The sequence below is a fragment of the Lepisosteus oculatus genome, chromosome 17 (assembly GCF_040954835.1).
Source record: "Lepisosteus oculatus isolate fLepOcu1 chromosome 17, fLepOcu1.hap2, whole genome shotgun sequence".
NCBI lineage: Eukaryota > Metazoa > Chordata > Actinopteri > Semionotiformes > Lepisosteidae > Lepisosteus > Lepisosteus oculatus.
The window spans coordinates 13,152,240-13,167,336 of NC_090712.1; the positions used below are offsets into that span (position 1 = coordinate 13,152,240).

Sequence of the window (15,097 nt, forward strand, 5' to 3'; positions counted from 1 at the left end):
TCAAAGTATCTGTCTATCACAATGCTTTTCAACCAGGAATTATTCTGGTCACTCTTCTTTGAACTCTTTATAATGCAGCAGCATTCATTTTGTGACATGGCATCAAGAATTGTACAAATTATCCAAAACACCATCTCGAGTACTAGTAAACACTTATACATTGCTTGTCTTTAACATTACATGCTGTGTGATTTTAAGTCCAGACTACAATATTACATGAATATTGCTAAGCTTACCATGACTTGGTATTTTATATGCAAGCAGTTATGGATGTTCTTTTTCAAAGCCAATGCTCCTACATGAGCCACCATCACAGGTCCCTAGAAGGCAACAACACACTGTTGACTCAAAGATACAACCATAAGAATAGATATACGTAAGAGGAGGCCATTTGGTGGCAAAATCTAGCAAAATGTGGTAGTAGCTTATTGATTCAAAACTCTCACCCAGTCAATTCTCTAAAGAAGCCAAGGTATCTGCGTCAACAACATGACTGGGTGACTTGTTCTACATACCCACCACCACTTCCATGTAGTTTCCACTTGTGATCTCTGGTTTGTGTTTCACTGTTTAATCTTCACTGCTCAGAGATACGGGGGCTCTGTTCCTAGACGGACCTTGTCAACCTTCTCTAACGTTTTCAGGTACAACGGTCAGGCAGCTCACGGTTTGGGTCTTCAAGTTGAAATCAAAGTCATGAAGGGAACCAGAATATTGCAGGTTGAAAACTCCACATCAGGTAAGTGAATATGCAGATGTTAACATGTTCATTGGTTGGATTAACTTGAATCAGTTTTTCAATAACCACCACTATATCTGTGCCTTGTGTGGCATGTCCGTGCTGCGTGAACTATTTGGGTCAAAGGACCCAAAGCCCAAAAATAAAATGAACAAAAAACAAATAAATTGTAATTAAACAATAAAGGCTTCGTAACCTTACACTGTAATACATGTCATAATTAGCTATTTATTGTCTTTGGAATGATATATATATATACAGTATATATATTTTACAATAGCATCAAACATCACTTATACTGGTACAAAATATTGCCGGAAAATGACAATATCTTTTTTTGTAGCAGGGTCGCAGACATTTTATTGCACAGGCATAACATATCTAACTCAATTACACTGAAGACATGACATTATTTATAACATTTGCCATTAACTGGTGGTTTACTGTACATCTGCACTGCATGCTAAAGTCTGGCATAACTGTCACGTTCGCATCTCCTCACTCAAATATACCCCAACCAAGTCAATGAATTAAAAAGATGCCCAAAACATTTATAACTCATTAAATTTAGTTACTAACAAAAATCTGAATACTGTATTTATGTACAGTAAAACACATCTGCATAGAGTGATACGTTTTGATGTTCAGTACATCCTGTATAGTCTTTTGCCAGCAGGAGCTGCACAGGATCCAGGCCTGTCAGACCAAACAGTTTAGTGTCTGTCAATGAAGAAGACGGCAGTGGAAACAGGCTGCAGGAGGGTTCATACGGCTGTGCTGGTGTGTCGGTGGGGGTGGGCAGCCTTCACAGCTGGCGGGGGATGACAGTGAAGGGCACGATGGGGCAGCTGGCCTCCAGCTCCAGGGCAGTGAGGAAGCACTCAGGAGCCTGGCTGCTGCCCTGGGCCTGCAGTGCCTCTCCCAGGCTGCTCCACGCCTCGTGGGATGTGCTCTGAGCCTGGACCGCATCCCTCAGCAGCTTCTCCCCGAGCCCAGGGCGGCCAGCCCGCACCAACAGCCGGCCCTGGGAGAAGAAGGAGGGGGCAGATAGAGAGAGAGAAAGGGAAAGAGGAAGGCCGATTACTGCACTGTTACTTGTGTAGTCTTTTTCCTTCGTTTAGTTTATTGAACAGCACAGAGCTCTTTAAACTGCACCAGAGTTAGCTCCTTTACATGTATATGCTCTGGGTAGGACACAACCAACAAGATACAAGACAAAGACATATAAAATACATTTTAAGACATATACCCGTAGAATGATAAACAAACATGTATATTACAAATGGTAAAGTGCACAAGAATAATGGGATGTAAAATCAATATATCAAGTATTGCAGGAGCTACATTAGAAGACAATGACTTATGAAGATCAATGACATGATGTTAGTCATTAAAAGATACATGGTTACAAGACCAATTTGCTTTAAGCCATGACTTCCCTTTAGTTTGAAGTTTTCTGCTAATAATGTTTTACTCTTGTATTTGGGAGAAAAGTGAAAGAGTGAAAAACAGAGAGTGAGGACTCGCTGACTCAGACTCTAATTGAACATGTGTAACAAGTGCATGTCTCCATGTCTCAGCTGGGAATGGATCCTGGTCATTGGCGAACTCGGAACACACATCGTCAGTCCCTAGGCACAGGGTAACTCTGCCTCGCCAAAAGACCAGGTCCTCTGCCACGGCACTTTTACACTTGTTAGATTTCAGTGAGGGGGGAATGTCACTTCTGGAACTTGCTCAGTGCATGACTCCTGTTAGACCTGTCATTCCTTGCAGCACGAATCCTCCATTCTGCACAGACATATCCACAATGTACTTTTAGGATTCGAAGCAGTGAAAGTGGAACAAATCCATTTTTCATCCATCCATTTTTTTAACTGCTTTGTCCAATTCAGGCTCATGGGGCAACTGGAGCCTATCTCGGCAAGCAAAAGTGTGCACACCCTGGACGGGCACACAGACACAGACATGAACACACTCTCGCCAAGACCAGTTGATTTGTGGGATAACACAAAGCATCTAGGGCTCAGACCATCTTTCCTAGAAGCAGATTAACCTACAAGTATGGTTTTGGATTGTGGGAACACTCTGAAAACCTCCACACAAACACAGGAATAATTTACAGTACAAGCTCCCCTAAGATCGTACCCCAGGTCTGGAATTGAACCCAGGCCCCCAATGCTGTGAGTAGCAGATGCTAATCATCGTAGCATTGTGCCGCCTGTGGCACCAGTCCATTTCTGGAAAAATATCTCAGGATTGCTGTTTTGGGTAGACCTTTTGTCCACATTTCTGTTTAAGTACAATGACTGGATTAATTTGTCACATGCTTGAGGTTTTCATAAAATTGGAATGAGAAAGGAAAAACCTGCTTAACAAATCATACATACAGAAAGGTACATATGATCCCTTAAACAGCGTAGTTCATGGAGAAATATACAGACATTAATCTGATGCATTTTATTTAGTTAAAGTAATTGTATCAAATGAGCTGTGCCGTTAAAGCTATTTAAACTGCAAAGCAGCATAAATACAGTTAACACACCTGAAGAAGGCTCCACGGCCGAAACGTTGTGTTCTCTTTCTTCTTCTTTTTTTCAGCATGGAATAAACCTATTACTTGTTCCTTTGCAGCCTACGCATGCTGACGCAGCTACCCACCTGAACTAAATACAGTTAATACTGCTGCCAGCATGCAATCCTTTTTGACAGATTTTAATTGTGCACATACTTTTTCACAGGTCAGTACCATGACTGCTGTGTATCTGACAGACACAGATAAAGTGAGATGGTTAGAGAGGAGAAGGAAATGATCAATGAATGACAGAGTTCATATTTGTGGCTGGAGAAGGCCACCCACACGTCCACTCCCCAAGGCAATGACTTAAATTCCTGAAATACAGCTGAGAAAAAGAGTTATTGTTAAAGAACAGTGCAGAGCGTCTGTAAAAGAAGTGTAGCCACAGTATTGTTTAAAAAGCTATAAATACAGAGGGATGACTTTGATGCCTGTGAGGTCAAGCTGCCAGACAGAACATCCTGTGTGATACTCCGTATTCTAAAACAGAGGCACCTGCTCTCCCTTGGTAATTACTTAAAAAAAACAGCCAATCTGCAGCACATGAAAGTTAAAGTGTACCTCGGGCTGGTGGGTGCACAGGTCCAGTAAGGGCTGAGCTGCTGCCCAAACACATATCTGTCCAGCACCACAGAGAATGGGCCTGGAGCCAGGCTGGACTGTGAGCAGGTGGTGTGGGTTAAGAGCTCAGAGCCTCAGGTCTTCCTAATATTCAGAAGATGTACCCCTGCAGAATAACGGCCTGAGTTCTTTGCAGCAGTGCATTGCATTGTCTGCCACCCCCAGGCCAGCTAGCATGCTTGCTATGTTTAAAGACTGCCAAACAGCGCTGAAAGACCCCTCCCCCCTAAACATCTCAAAAGGCAACAGAACATAAGGCTTATGTAACTGTAACATTTCAGTGAAACCCACGTGCACAGTACTGTGTGCACGGACATTGATATATATAACATGTTTAATTAGAATTAATCCAATCAGAGTTAAAAGGTGAAAGTCTGCCAGCTGCAAATCTGCAATCTGTCAAAAAATGTATACAGTATATATTACAGCAGAACTTGTTTTTAACTCCTACTTGCACCGACATTGAAATACATGTCAACATTATAGGTAGAACAAATACATCTGATAGTTCTTTTCACCCTGAGATAAGGAGTTCTGTTTTTCCACTTCAAATAATGCTTTCCTGATCACCCTCCCAGAGATGATATCTTTATAGTAGTGATTGTTCAAAAAAATGTTTATCTGTATTTTGTCTGCTGCTTATTTAACATAAGGGGGTGAATCAAATAACATAAAACTGTGGATATAAAAATTATAATCTGATATATTTAGTATCTAATCTTATTTATAGAACAATAGCTACTTGTTGGAACTTTACTAGCCCACTTTACTTGCTCTGCTTTATAATCTCATTCTGTAATATGAAGAGAACGATCAGCAAATTAAACTACATACAAAACAAGACTACATCTTACGCCTATACAGCTCACACAGCACACAACCAGAAAGCAGATGATGGTATGATACTGGGCATATTCTGAAGTTGTTCTCTATTTTGTTAATGTGTGTTTACAGGGTCTCTTAAGCACCACATAAATCTCTAGCACAAGAAACAGATAAGAAGGCTCCAGTGTTAAAGGCTTGGGAATTACATAAACTAATAACTGACAAGAAACACAGAGGGAGTGGCTGTTTATCGTATTCATCATTCACCCCTGATGCTTTATTGTGTTCTTACATTACTGTTGATTAGGTGCACTGAAATAATCGCTTATTCACTCTGTCAGTCAGCAGAGAATTGCCCATGGGCATGCTTTGTGAACACAAGAGCATGTGGAAATGCTTGGATTGTGTTTGTTTAATGTTTTCTTTGAAGGGGGATCTGTTTCTTGTGTAGTACAGAGAGAATAAAGCTCTTGTAAGGCATAAAAACAGAGCAGGGCTCATTAACACACGGTGGGCCACAGCTCACAGTGCAAGAGAGTGCTAGCACCAACACAGGGTATTACTTCACAGCCTGCATAATCTGAGGCCTCTCTGACAATACACTGACTGGCCATAGCTCATTATTACACAGTTTTTAGGCCCAAATTCTCAAGCAGGCCAGGGATGAGATGCACATTTTCTGAAAGAAACAAGCAACTAGCAGTTTCATACAAGCAAGTATGGAAGCAGTTTTTTAACAATAGTTGTTGCTTGCTACTTGCTTCTTATACAATGCTACAAATCTGTGACTATTGTTTAATTTTAAAACTATAAATTTAAAGCAAAATTATATACACTTTTTCATCTTCAACATGACATGTGAATATTAATTTGGCAAAATGGAATGACAAGTCTGTAGACGGACGAAAGGTAATTTACATTAATTCCCATAACTCATAGTGATTACTTACTCTCAAAACACACTGTAACCCTAAAAGATGTTTCTTGTAAGACAAAATCTGTCTATCCATCTACTAGAAGGAACATCCTTGCAGACTGAAGTGGGATTTGAGAGCGACTGTCGCAATGAATTATGGGTGTGAATATGAAATAGCTTTTAGCTCTTGTATCAAAGTGGGAGATGTTATGTTCTAAGTACTAATAACTAATTAATATTCATGCCCATAATTAATATCTGTCTGTGTCTGTTTTTAAATCTGTGTTCTAGTAAAAGGCTCATTATTTGATAGCAAAAGGTTTCAAATTATGGTTATTAGATAGCTGCCCACATTGAATGGCCTGGTGTACTCATTGAAAATGACTTCAGTGCAGATGCACCTTTTAATAAAAGATGACAAATGCTTTCATCCTTCAAAGAACTCCTTGAAGCTGACTGACTTTTCACATTTATGTTTACTTCCTCACCTCCTTGTCAATGATGAGTTAAAAGGGAATTTGATTGTGGGTTTTTTTTTCACATGTGTTTAATAACCTTTTACTTTGAAAAGTGCAGAGTTTGTTCATTGAGGAAATTACAATTATTTATTTCTGTACCATTATAATTTGTCTGTGGTATTGCCACATACAATGGGAGTTCCTGTATCTTCTGAGAACACTTTGTTCTAGAACTTGAAGACGCCTTGTCTCTCTGGGACAGACATAAGCAACCTTACCTTTTCTATCTATTCCATTGTCAATTCATGATTACTTAATTTACCTTTAGCATCAGGATCTACTGCTTAATTACAGTATCATAAATATGGAGTGAAGTCTTCTAATCAATGCATTGCATAAGTCAAAGTTGCTTACGATTGATTTTCATGCTCCGGTCTCAATTAACATGATATGGTATAAGAAGGAAACTAGCTTACAGTGTTATATGGGATCACTCCAGTTAGGGCATCTCTTATGACTTTCACTAACCCTATACACGGACTGGACTGTAAATGTCTTCATCTGTCTGGGAGCACAGGCTATCTACTTTCAGTTGGAGATTTTTTCTCCTACAAAGATGTCCTAGTTTCACACATTCCAGCTTCATGTGACTGAGTACCAGCAAGTAGCCAAGAGACCCCCACAGCTATACAGAAAGAAGATGCTCAGGCATGAGGCTTTCCAATAACAATCCATTCCACCATGAGGCAGGAGCCTACACCAAAGATTTAGATTAAACCAAATAAAATACTGCGGAAAACACGGAAGATGTATTATAATTGTACAACTAGCATACAAATGAAATTCATATCCTACAAATATGATACAAAATGAATTCATTTTTGGGATTTGGTTAGTGTCATAGTTCAAAATGAAAGTTAAAAATTGGCACATGCCAACATTTTGTGATTTTGTGAAATGTTGGCTCTGTTTTACAAATGCCCTGGTGAAGCAATTGGATTCAACAACTCAAAGACATGTTGGGCTAAACTAAAAGCAGACACAAGCTAAAGTTTGCCTGATCAGTACTTAAATGGGTCTTCTTTTAAGTGGCAAATCACTGTGACAACTTCTCACATTCTTTTAACCCACTCTATCAATAAAAGGATTTAAGGCCCTGTTTTCTGAAAGAAACCCAAAGTCCTTCCTTTTGCTCCTACATTTCAGTATCTGTAAATGCACTGTAAGTAAGTGGCAGCAGTGAGACACTGTGACCTCCAGTTGCTGAACTACACTGAACATACAGTATAGAAATGCAGTATATTATTCTGAGATACAGCATACAGTATAACTTGAGTCTGAAAATATACCTTTCTACAGCATAGATCCACCAAAGCCATCAAACTCTATTATAGTATTTTGGACATGATGCTTCTCTAGGGTAAATGGCACAGAACAAATACAGTCCACAAACAGAGAGCACAAGAAAAATCTCACAGTCTACTTCTACTTCTGTCTTTTTAAGTCCTTACAGTTACCTTCCCCTAAGAGACAAAGACTGTCTGTTAGACCAGCTTATAACAAAGATGTCTGCCACAGTCTGTATATTTTCTTATTAATTGGGTGGTAATTCAGAGTTTTGAGCATTTAGAGATGTTTCTTGACGTTTCAAATGTGTTAAAAATGATGTTGTACTGTGGAAAGTCAGGGAAGCAGAGGAAGAGATTCCACGGTCTTCATTAACCCCAAGACACACTGGAAAAATAAAGAGAACTGTGAATGTTTTCTCTATGAGTACATCTAAGCAACACACACAGTATTTATACAAAGAAAATAAATGACATATCCTCATTACTGGAGATTGTATTTCTGTGATATTGGACAGTGTTTGCCTTGTGCCAATGCTCTTTTTGCTCTTGAAAAACTAAACTTTTAAGGACAAAATAGTGAAAGATATCTCAAAGACTTCATTATAATGATACAAATGTAATAAAACACATTACCAAAATGTAAAAGTGAATGTAAATGACCAAACTGTACAGTTAATGTAAACTACATAGCCAAATTAAACCCAGACAATGCTGTCTGTCCTTCTCTCCTTGTGATGTACAACATTTCAAAAGGAAGAGTCAGGATAAACCTAAGACAGAGCAGGAGGACGGAATCATAGACATGTGCTGCTCAGGGTTAATCACACACAAGAAAAGCTCAGTCTGTGCAGAACAGTACTACATATTGCCTGCCTCTCAGGCTTCTCTCACCTCTTAATTGTGCCAAATTCAACTAATCTGCCTTCGAGCTCAACTTTACTGCTGACAGATACATAAAACAAAAGGCACTGCTAACAATTCCTCCACCAACACATAGCAGCTACCACTATGGACTATGCTATTTGCATAGCACTTGCTCATTGCACAGGCAGACCTATCAGGCAGCATCAGGGACTTGCAATGTGATCAGTATTAAAACCGATGACAGCAAAAGAGGTCAGCAGAAATCTCCTGCCTGACAGAAGCTGTCAGCAAATATCACTGCTTCATAGGATAGCTCCAGAAACCTTCCTAGAATTCACCACACAAGCACAAATAAGACAGAAAATACAATTCTGTTGTAGAACTGGGCAGTTTTCATTGAATGTTCTCAATTTCAAACACCAACAAGAAATAAATGCATATCCAATTAGAGGAACGATGAGGATGATTCTGACTGTGGATGTCTTTAAATCACAAATTCACACCTGACATCACAAGCCTCTTTCACAATGCCAAATATAAATATCCTCTTCCCAACATACTGTGAGTTTAGCAGAAATGCAAACTGGAAGGAATAGAAAAGGAAGAAAAATCTGTCTCCTTTCTCTCCCCGCAAAAAAAAAAAGAAATGCAACTCTGAATGCAAATGAGCATAAAGGACAGAAACAGCCATCCCGCCATAAGAACAGCTAGCTTGTGCTGCTGATGCTGCTGTCTTTGTCGTTTCAGAGCTAATGAGTAAAATGGTCCTGAGATTGTAAGTTTGGCTGCAGCAACTGCCTGTGACAGGTCCTGCAAAAGCCAAGATACTTGTTATCACAGGATCTCTCACACATCAGTGGCTCAATCTAATGCAGATTGGATTGGAAGATGGACAAGGGAATTTTGGTTGTGGCGTGCTAATCAGAGCACATTATTCACAAACTTGTATACATGTCTCATTGGCTTGTGGAGCTGGTAAGCACAAAAACAATTGGATCATGAGGTGTGCTGTGTGACAGAAATACTAAGACTTTGATTAGCTTGACACACACCTTGCTGACTGTGTTTACAATGCTGTTTTTAAGTACTATGTTTCATCCAGCTAAACTGATTTGTGCATGGAATTCCAGGAGTCATATTATGTCACTTCCAGAAATCAATCCATTCAGCAGTCCAAAAACACATTTACATGGACAATGATGATGCAAATAATCTCAAAATAAACCATTTCCGAATCCTCAGTTGTGAGAATACAAAAATAAACTGTTACTAATATTATGTTTGATCTAACTTTATGTTTTCATATACAGTATAAGAAAGTCCCTTTTGAATACTTTGAAATTAAGGATTGCTTTTCACTTGAACATAAACAACTTGAAAACATTACCATCTCCATGAGCACAGAACATATTGGCTATATTCATGACTTTTTAAAAACAAAACAATGTCACTAAAACTAAAGCATTTCTTCAGCAGGAAATGTACAAAATACTTTCAATAGATTGAAAATCAGTTCTCTGAAACAAAGCCTTTCTTTTAATTTTTCCAGTCCATTAAAAACAAAGTGTTCAGCTGTGAACTGTGAATTTGCAAGGCTCTGTTGAAGCACTGCAAATGTTCAAGAATTGGAAAAACAAACAACTAATTACATTAATTACAGTGTGCCTGTTGAATACAGAATACATTTTTAAACATCAAAAACACTTTGAAATCCTTCAAGGCAAGATTTTTTTAGGAATGCAAACCATACTTTAGTGTTCTGAAACCAACATCTGAGTCACAAGCAGTTTTTAAGAAACAGAAGCTGGTTTTGGCATACTAGATAATCTTCACAAGTGCATTAAAGTACATTTTAATTTGCATATTTGATTGTAACTACCAGATTTAAGAGTTTAAAGTTTTACATTTATCCACCATATGAAAGTAGTGAGTTCATTTTCATTTTCACATTTTCAAAAGACAGGATATGCTATTGAAATTCAGCACATGTCTGAAGTATGTCAGGCTGAAAAACACCTAGTATCTATGAGTTTAATTTACATTGGATATACACACCGATGTACAGATTAATAAATCAATGATACTGGGTGTAGAGTGTTGCTGTGGAAGAATTATGTCTTCACAAAGAATTTTTATTTTAAGAGTAAGCCAAGTAAAACATACCTATTTAATGTTCAATTCTGAAAAAAAAACTTTCAGACTTTCACATTTATTAAAAGACCTCTAAAAGGGGTTATGGTTCATATGAAAAAAATGTAAACAAGGTGCAGCATTCAATGCCCCTTTGAATATAAAAAACGTATCCATCTGACAAAGGCAGTAGATGTTGCAAAATACAAAGTGACTGGCTGACTGTTGAGCAGTTATCATCTATTTGTCCTAGATTTGTCCTAAACATTTAAAAAGAACTAAGAACAACAGAACAAATTATTTAAAAAATCACACTGCTTTTTGCAAAAAGGGCTTAAAAGACTATGCAATGTTTCAGAATGCTTAGTACTAAGGAACTGGAGGACAGTGTCTAAAAAAACATCAGGACTGCATTTTTCAAGAGGAAGGAAAAATGATGAGGTCAGCATTTCACTGGCACTGTTCAAAACGGAGGACGATATTTAAATGATGAAACTACAGTATGTGTCACACACACCAACTGAAATGTGCCGCCTTCATTTGCTTTTAAGCAAATGTACAGGCTGCCTTCTCTAGGTCCATCAGGGGATGGCCTGTTAAAAGGATCCACAATCAAAGGCCAGAAAAGTACCGTGTGAAATATGCATAGAGCTACAATAATTAGACCTTGATGAATCCCTGATGAAACCTTTTTTTCTTAGCTGTTCATGTAATAAAATGAGTGCATTCATACAACAGAAACCTTAAAAAAAGATACAGTATGGAGTATATCAATGATTATAAGATTATAAAGTTAGATCAATGATTTGGACTTACATGAACTGTGTGTAACATAAATTATTTATATGGCAGAACATGCAAATGCATGCACTACACATACATTACAGGCGACCTTGTAAAATTTGACCATCTTGCTCTAGGTCTTCTCTTATTATTTATACCAGAGAAACCCAACATTAGGCTTGCTAATGTCCCTACAGGGCTGATTCCTGTTGATTGCAATCATATTTCAACTTGAAACCATGAAGCAGGGTTAGGGAATGAGTATAATAGATATTTTCATTTTTAATAAAAACTCACCAAAGAAAGTATCTGTGAAAACATTGAGTGCCTACTAGTACTTATCGAGTACACTGGCTTAGTGTTTTGAAACAAGCTGTGTAAAAGTGTAGCATCTGTGCAGAGGTAGAGAGACGCACACATGGATGTCATGTAGATTAGCTGTAATGGGTCAGGGGTATGAATATCACTTAGCTCACATCCAGTCACTACAATGCTATAGGAGATGCTGTCACATTGAGCAGCTCTAATAAAGGTGAAGCAGCTGTCCTTTTCTGCTAACACTGGCAATAGATGTGCTGAATGTGAAGCCAGGTAACAATTCCATCTGCTCTAATATTGTGATTGGACGAAGATCTTGTTAATACTGATATGCGTAAATCATAAAGACAGCATTCTCTTCTTAGCACACTTAGTAGGGTGTTCCTTCTAATATACAATATGTTACAATGTAAACTCACACACTGTATATACTGAATATGACAATAATGTTTAAGGTATACTTGGAACACGGAGACAATATTTGTAACACTTAATCTAGAGATTCGGCCTCTGTTCATAGTGTACAACACAATGTAATAACAAGAACAACAACAACAACAACACAAATAATAATAATGTCATAGATGTAACTAAAAATGTATTATGCAGTATATATATTATTTACTTCGAGATATTAAAGCAGTATTGAAACCAAGTAGTTCAGGTGGGTAGCTGCGTCAGCATGCGTAGGCTGCAAAGGAACAAGTAATAGGTTTATTCCATGCTGAAAAAAAGAAGAAAGAGAACACAACGTTTCGGCCGTGGAGCCTTCTTCAGGTGTGGAAGGCTCCACGGCCGAAACGTTGTGTTCTCTTTCTTCTTTTTTTCAGCATGGAATAAACCTATTACTTGTATTGAAACCAATACACCTTGCTGAGTTTAGATACAGTATGCAGGTTTATTACAGATATAGAGCAGTGGCTTTGCTTGCAATGCAGAGACAGCAGAGCTCCTCACAAGAATGGCTATGTTATGGATATGTTAAGAGTGAACAAGGAAGTGGGAATATCTGCCTTATTTCACACATGAGCAGGAAAAAATGGTAACACAATAAAACAGTGTCTTATCAGATAGTGTTAGGTCACACATCAGTCTTTCCTTCCTTGTCACATTCCTTCTGAGTGATTTTCAGTGTGGTTCTCCAGCGGAACACTATTTGAGGAATTTTCATTAGTCAGATCAGTTGTGTTTTGTAACCATGGTGAACCAGCCAGGGTAATGGTTTAATGAAGTAGACATTTGTCTGCAGCAGACTGTGCTCAGTAAACAAGGTCAAGGTTTGAAACTCGGATACACAGTAAGCCCTGTTGAGTTGTGGGAAAAGTGTAATCCTGACACTCCAGGAAGGAGTTTCTACAAGAACCTGAACTTCACAACAACCTGCTCTTCTTCTTTATTTTTAAATAAAATGTTCTTACAATAATAATACTAACTTACCGACTCTGAATGTGAATTATTTTGAACTTCTTGTCCTACAATCATTCAAGATATATCACTGTACATGTGAAATCGAATATGCATATCTTTGAACTTGAAAAGGTTTATTTCATGCCGAAAAGAGAAGTAAAGAAACACAACATTTCGGCTGTGGAGCACACCCGAAGATGGCTCCACGGGTGAAACATTGTGTTTCTTTTCTCCTCTTTTCAGCATGGAATTAACCTTTTTTTTCTTTTCAGTCTACGCATGCGGACGCAGTTACCTTCTCGAACTATCTTTGCACTTGTTAGGTTTGTGTTACGTTATCTTCATTTATATTACAAATATTGCTGTGAATATTTGTGAATACACAGGTGTGTTTTTACTTGAGGGTGTATCAGGAAAGTGTGCTTCACCTCCAGCCCCAGGTAAAGGTCAATAGAGATTGACAAATGTCTGACTACCCCAGCAGCCATCCATTGCTGTGAAATCTATAAATACAGACTTTTAATAAAACAATCAACAGCAATCTAATTAATTGATCAACGCTTTTAACACATCAGTCAATCCATCCATCTATTCTGGGTTGGAATTCCAGAAACACTCCATAATCCCGTGGTGAGAGCACTCATGTGCTCTTTGCTGCCAGTCGGTGTGTGAGTATTTGTTGGCAGGCGGCAGGGCAGCTCGTTAGCAGCTCTTCAAGGGAACAGCTCGTCCCAACGCGGTGTGACAGGAGCCGAGAAAACCCCCCTCAGTCAGCATGGCGTCAGGAACTGCAATACAGCACTACAGCACTGCACCACTGCCTGTGTGAGGGAACAGCAGACACAGGAGACAGTGCTGCAAACCGCACAGCTCTCTCCATTAATCCTGATGGAGACGAGAGCCAGCTCTGCAGCTTCTCCACCCCCTCCCCAACCTGCTGCTGATGTATCCACTGGTACTGAGGTAACGTTTAAGAGAACAAAATCAGAAAGTTCACTTTCACTGCAGGCCACAGTTGGCACCAGGAGGCATCTACTTAAGTTCTTGTTAAAAAACCAGTAGCACACTGGAACGCAGGGGACAGCAACCCATCTGCACAAAGACCCACTCCTCTGATGGCACTGATTATCACTGCCCGTGGGGGAGCTGGCGCACACGGGGGTGGTCTGCATTTTTGTTTTGCCTGTTGTTGACGGTGGAAAAAAACTTTGAAAGCAGCCGGGTTTTCTTCATGTGTCATGAGATCGGCCTGCGGAAAGGCGAAGCTGCATGGAGGATGGGCACCCCTGGAAAGAAAAAAGGACCCCCCTCTCCCAAACACACTCCTGGGATGCTGCCTGAAAAACCGCTGTTTTTTTTAAAAAAAAAAAACGTCTGCTGTTGCTTGGAAAGGTGCCCACCCCTGCTGAGCCAGGCACCAAAGGGCTAAAGGGAGTGGACACACACGGTCGAAAATGAATGCGGCCTGGTGGAAAACTGAACAAACCATGAGCTAATCTTTCTTGCTAACCTTGTCAAAAACAGATTCGCAGACTCGTTCCGCTCTCTACGGCCCTGTTGTGGGCATTACAAACTGCACTCCCATCTCTGGAGCCTCTGACACAAACCCAAGCCCTTTCAATGCGTGTCTGATGATGCCAACTCAGAACAAGTCACTTCTGCTACTCGTATTTGTTCCTGATTTGTCCATCAGCTTTAAGTAATGTAGAATTTCAACACATGAACACTTCAGTAGAATGACCAAAGCAGTTTGGAATTTATAGCTGTAAATGCTGGCAGTAATGGTAATTTACTAAAAGCAGCACTTTCATTAAATAGTGAAAGTCAAAAGGCTCTTTTTAAAACCTAAATATTGGCAAAGAATTGCTCTACAAAGTCCTACAGAAACATTGCCTTGCTCTGACATAGTCCCAAATATGCGATCTTTCCCCTTGAGTGCATTTGTGTTATTTGATTTTCAAAAAGTTAACTATCTCTTGCTTATTATTCTCCACTTCAATGTGTGTGTACTCATAAGAAAGAGAGAAAAGGGATTTGAAAAACAGAGCTATTGTTGCTTTATTACTTTACGGTGTGCAGGAATATTAGTATTATTCTTCGTGCTAGTGG

The 15,097-nt window shown here is 39.1% G+C and overlaps 1 protein-coding gene across 1 annotated transcript in view; it reads right to left on the bottom strand.

Moving 5' to 3' along the window:
• Positions 1-947: 947 nt before the first annotated feature.
• ttc7a (tetratricopeptide repeat domain 7A) overlaps positions 948-15,097 on the bottom strand; it is a 91,793-nt gene continuing 77,643 nt past the window's right edge. The window contains 1 exon segment of the mRNA XM_006638631.3: positions 948-1,763. Within this exon segment, the coding sequence (XP_006638694.2) occupies positions 1,545-1,763 (219 nt within the window). The 3' untranslated portion in view covers positions 948-1,544.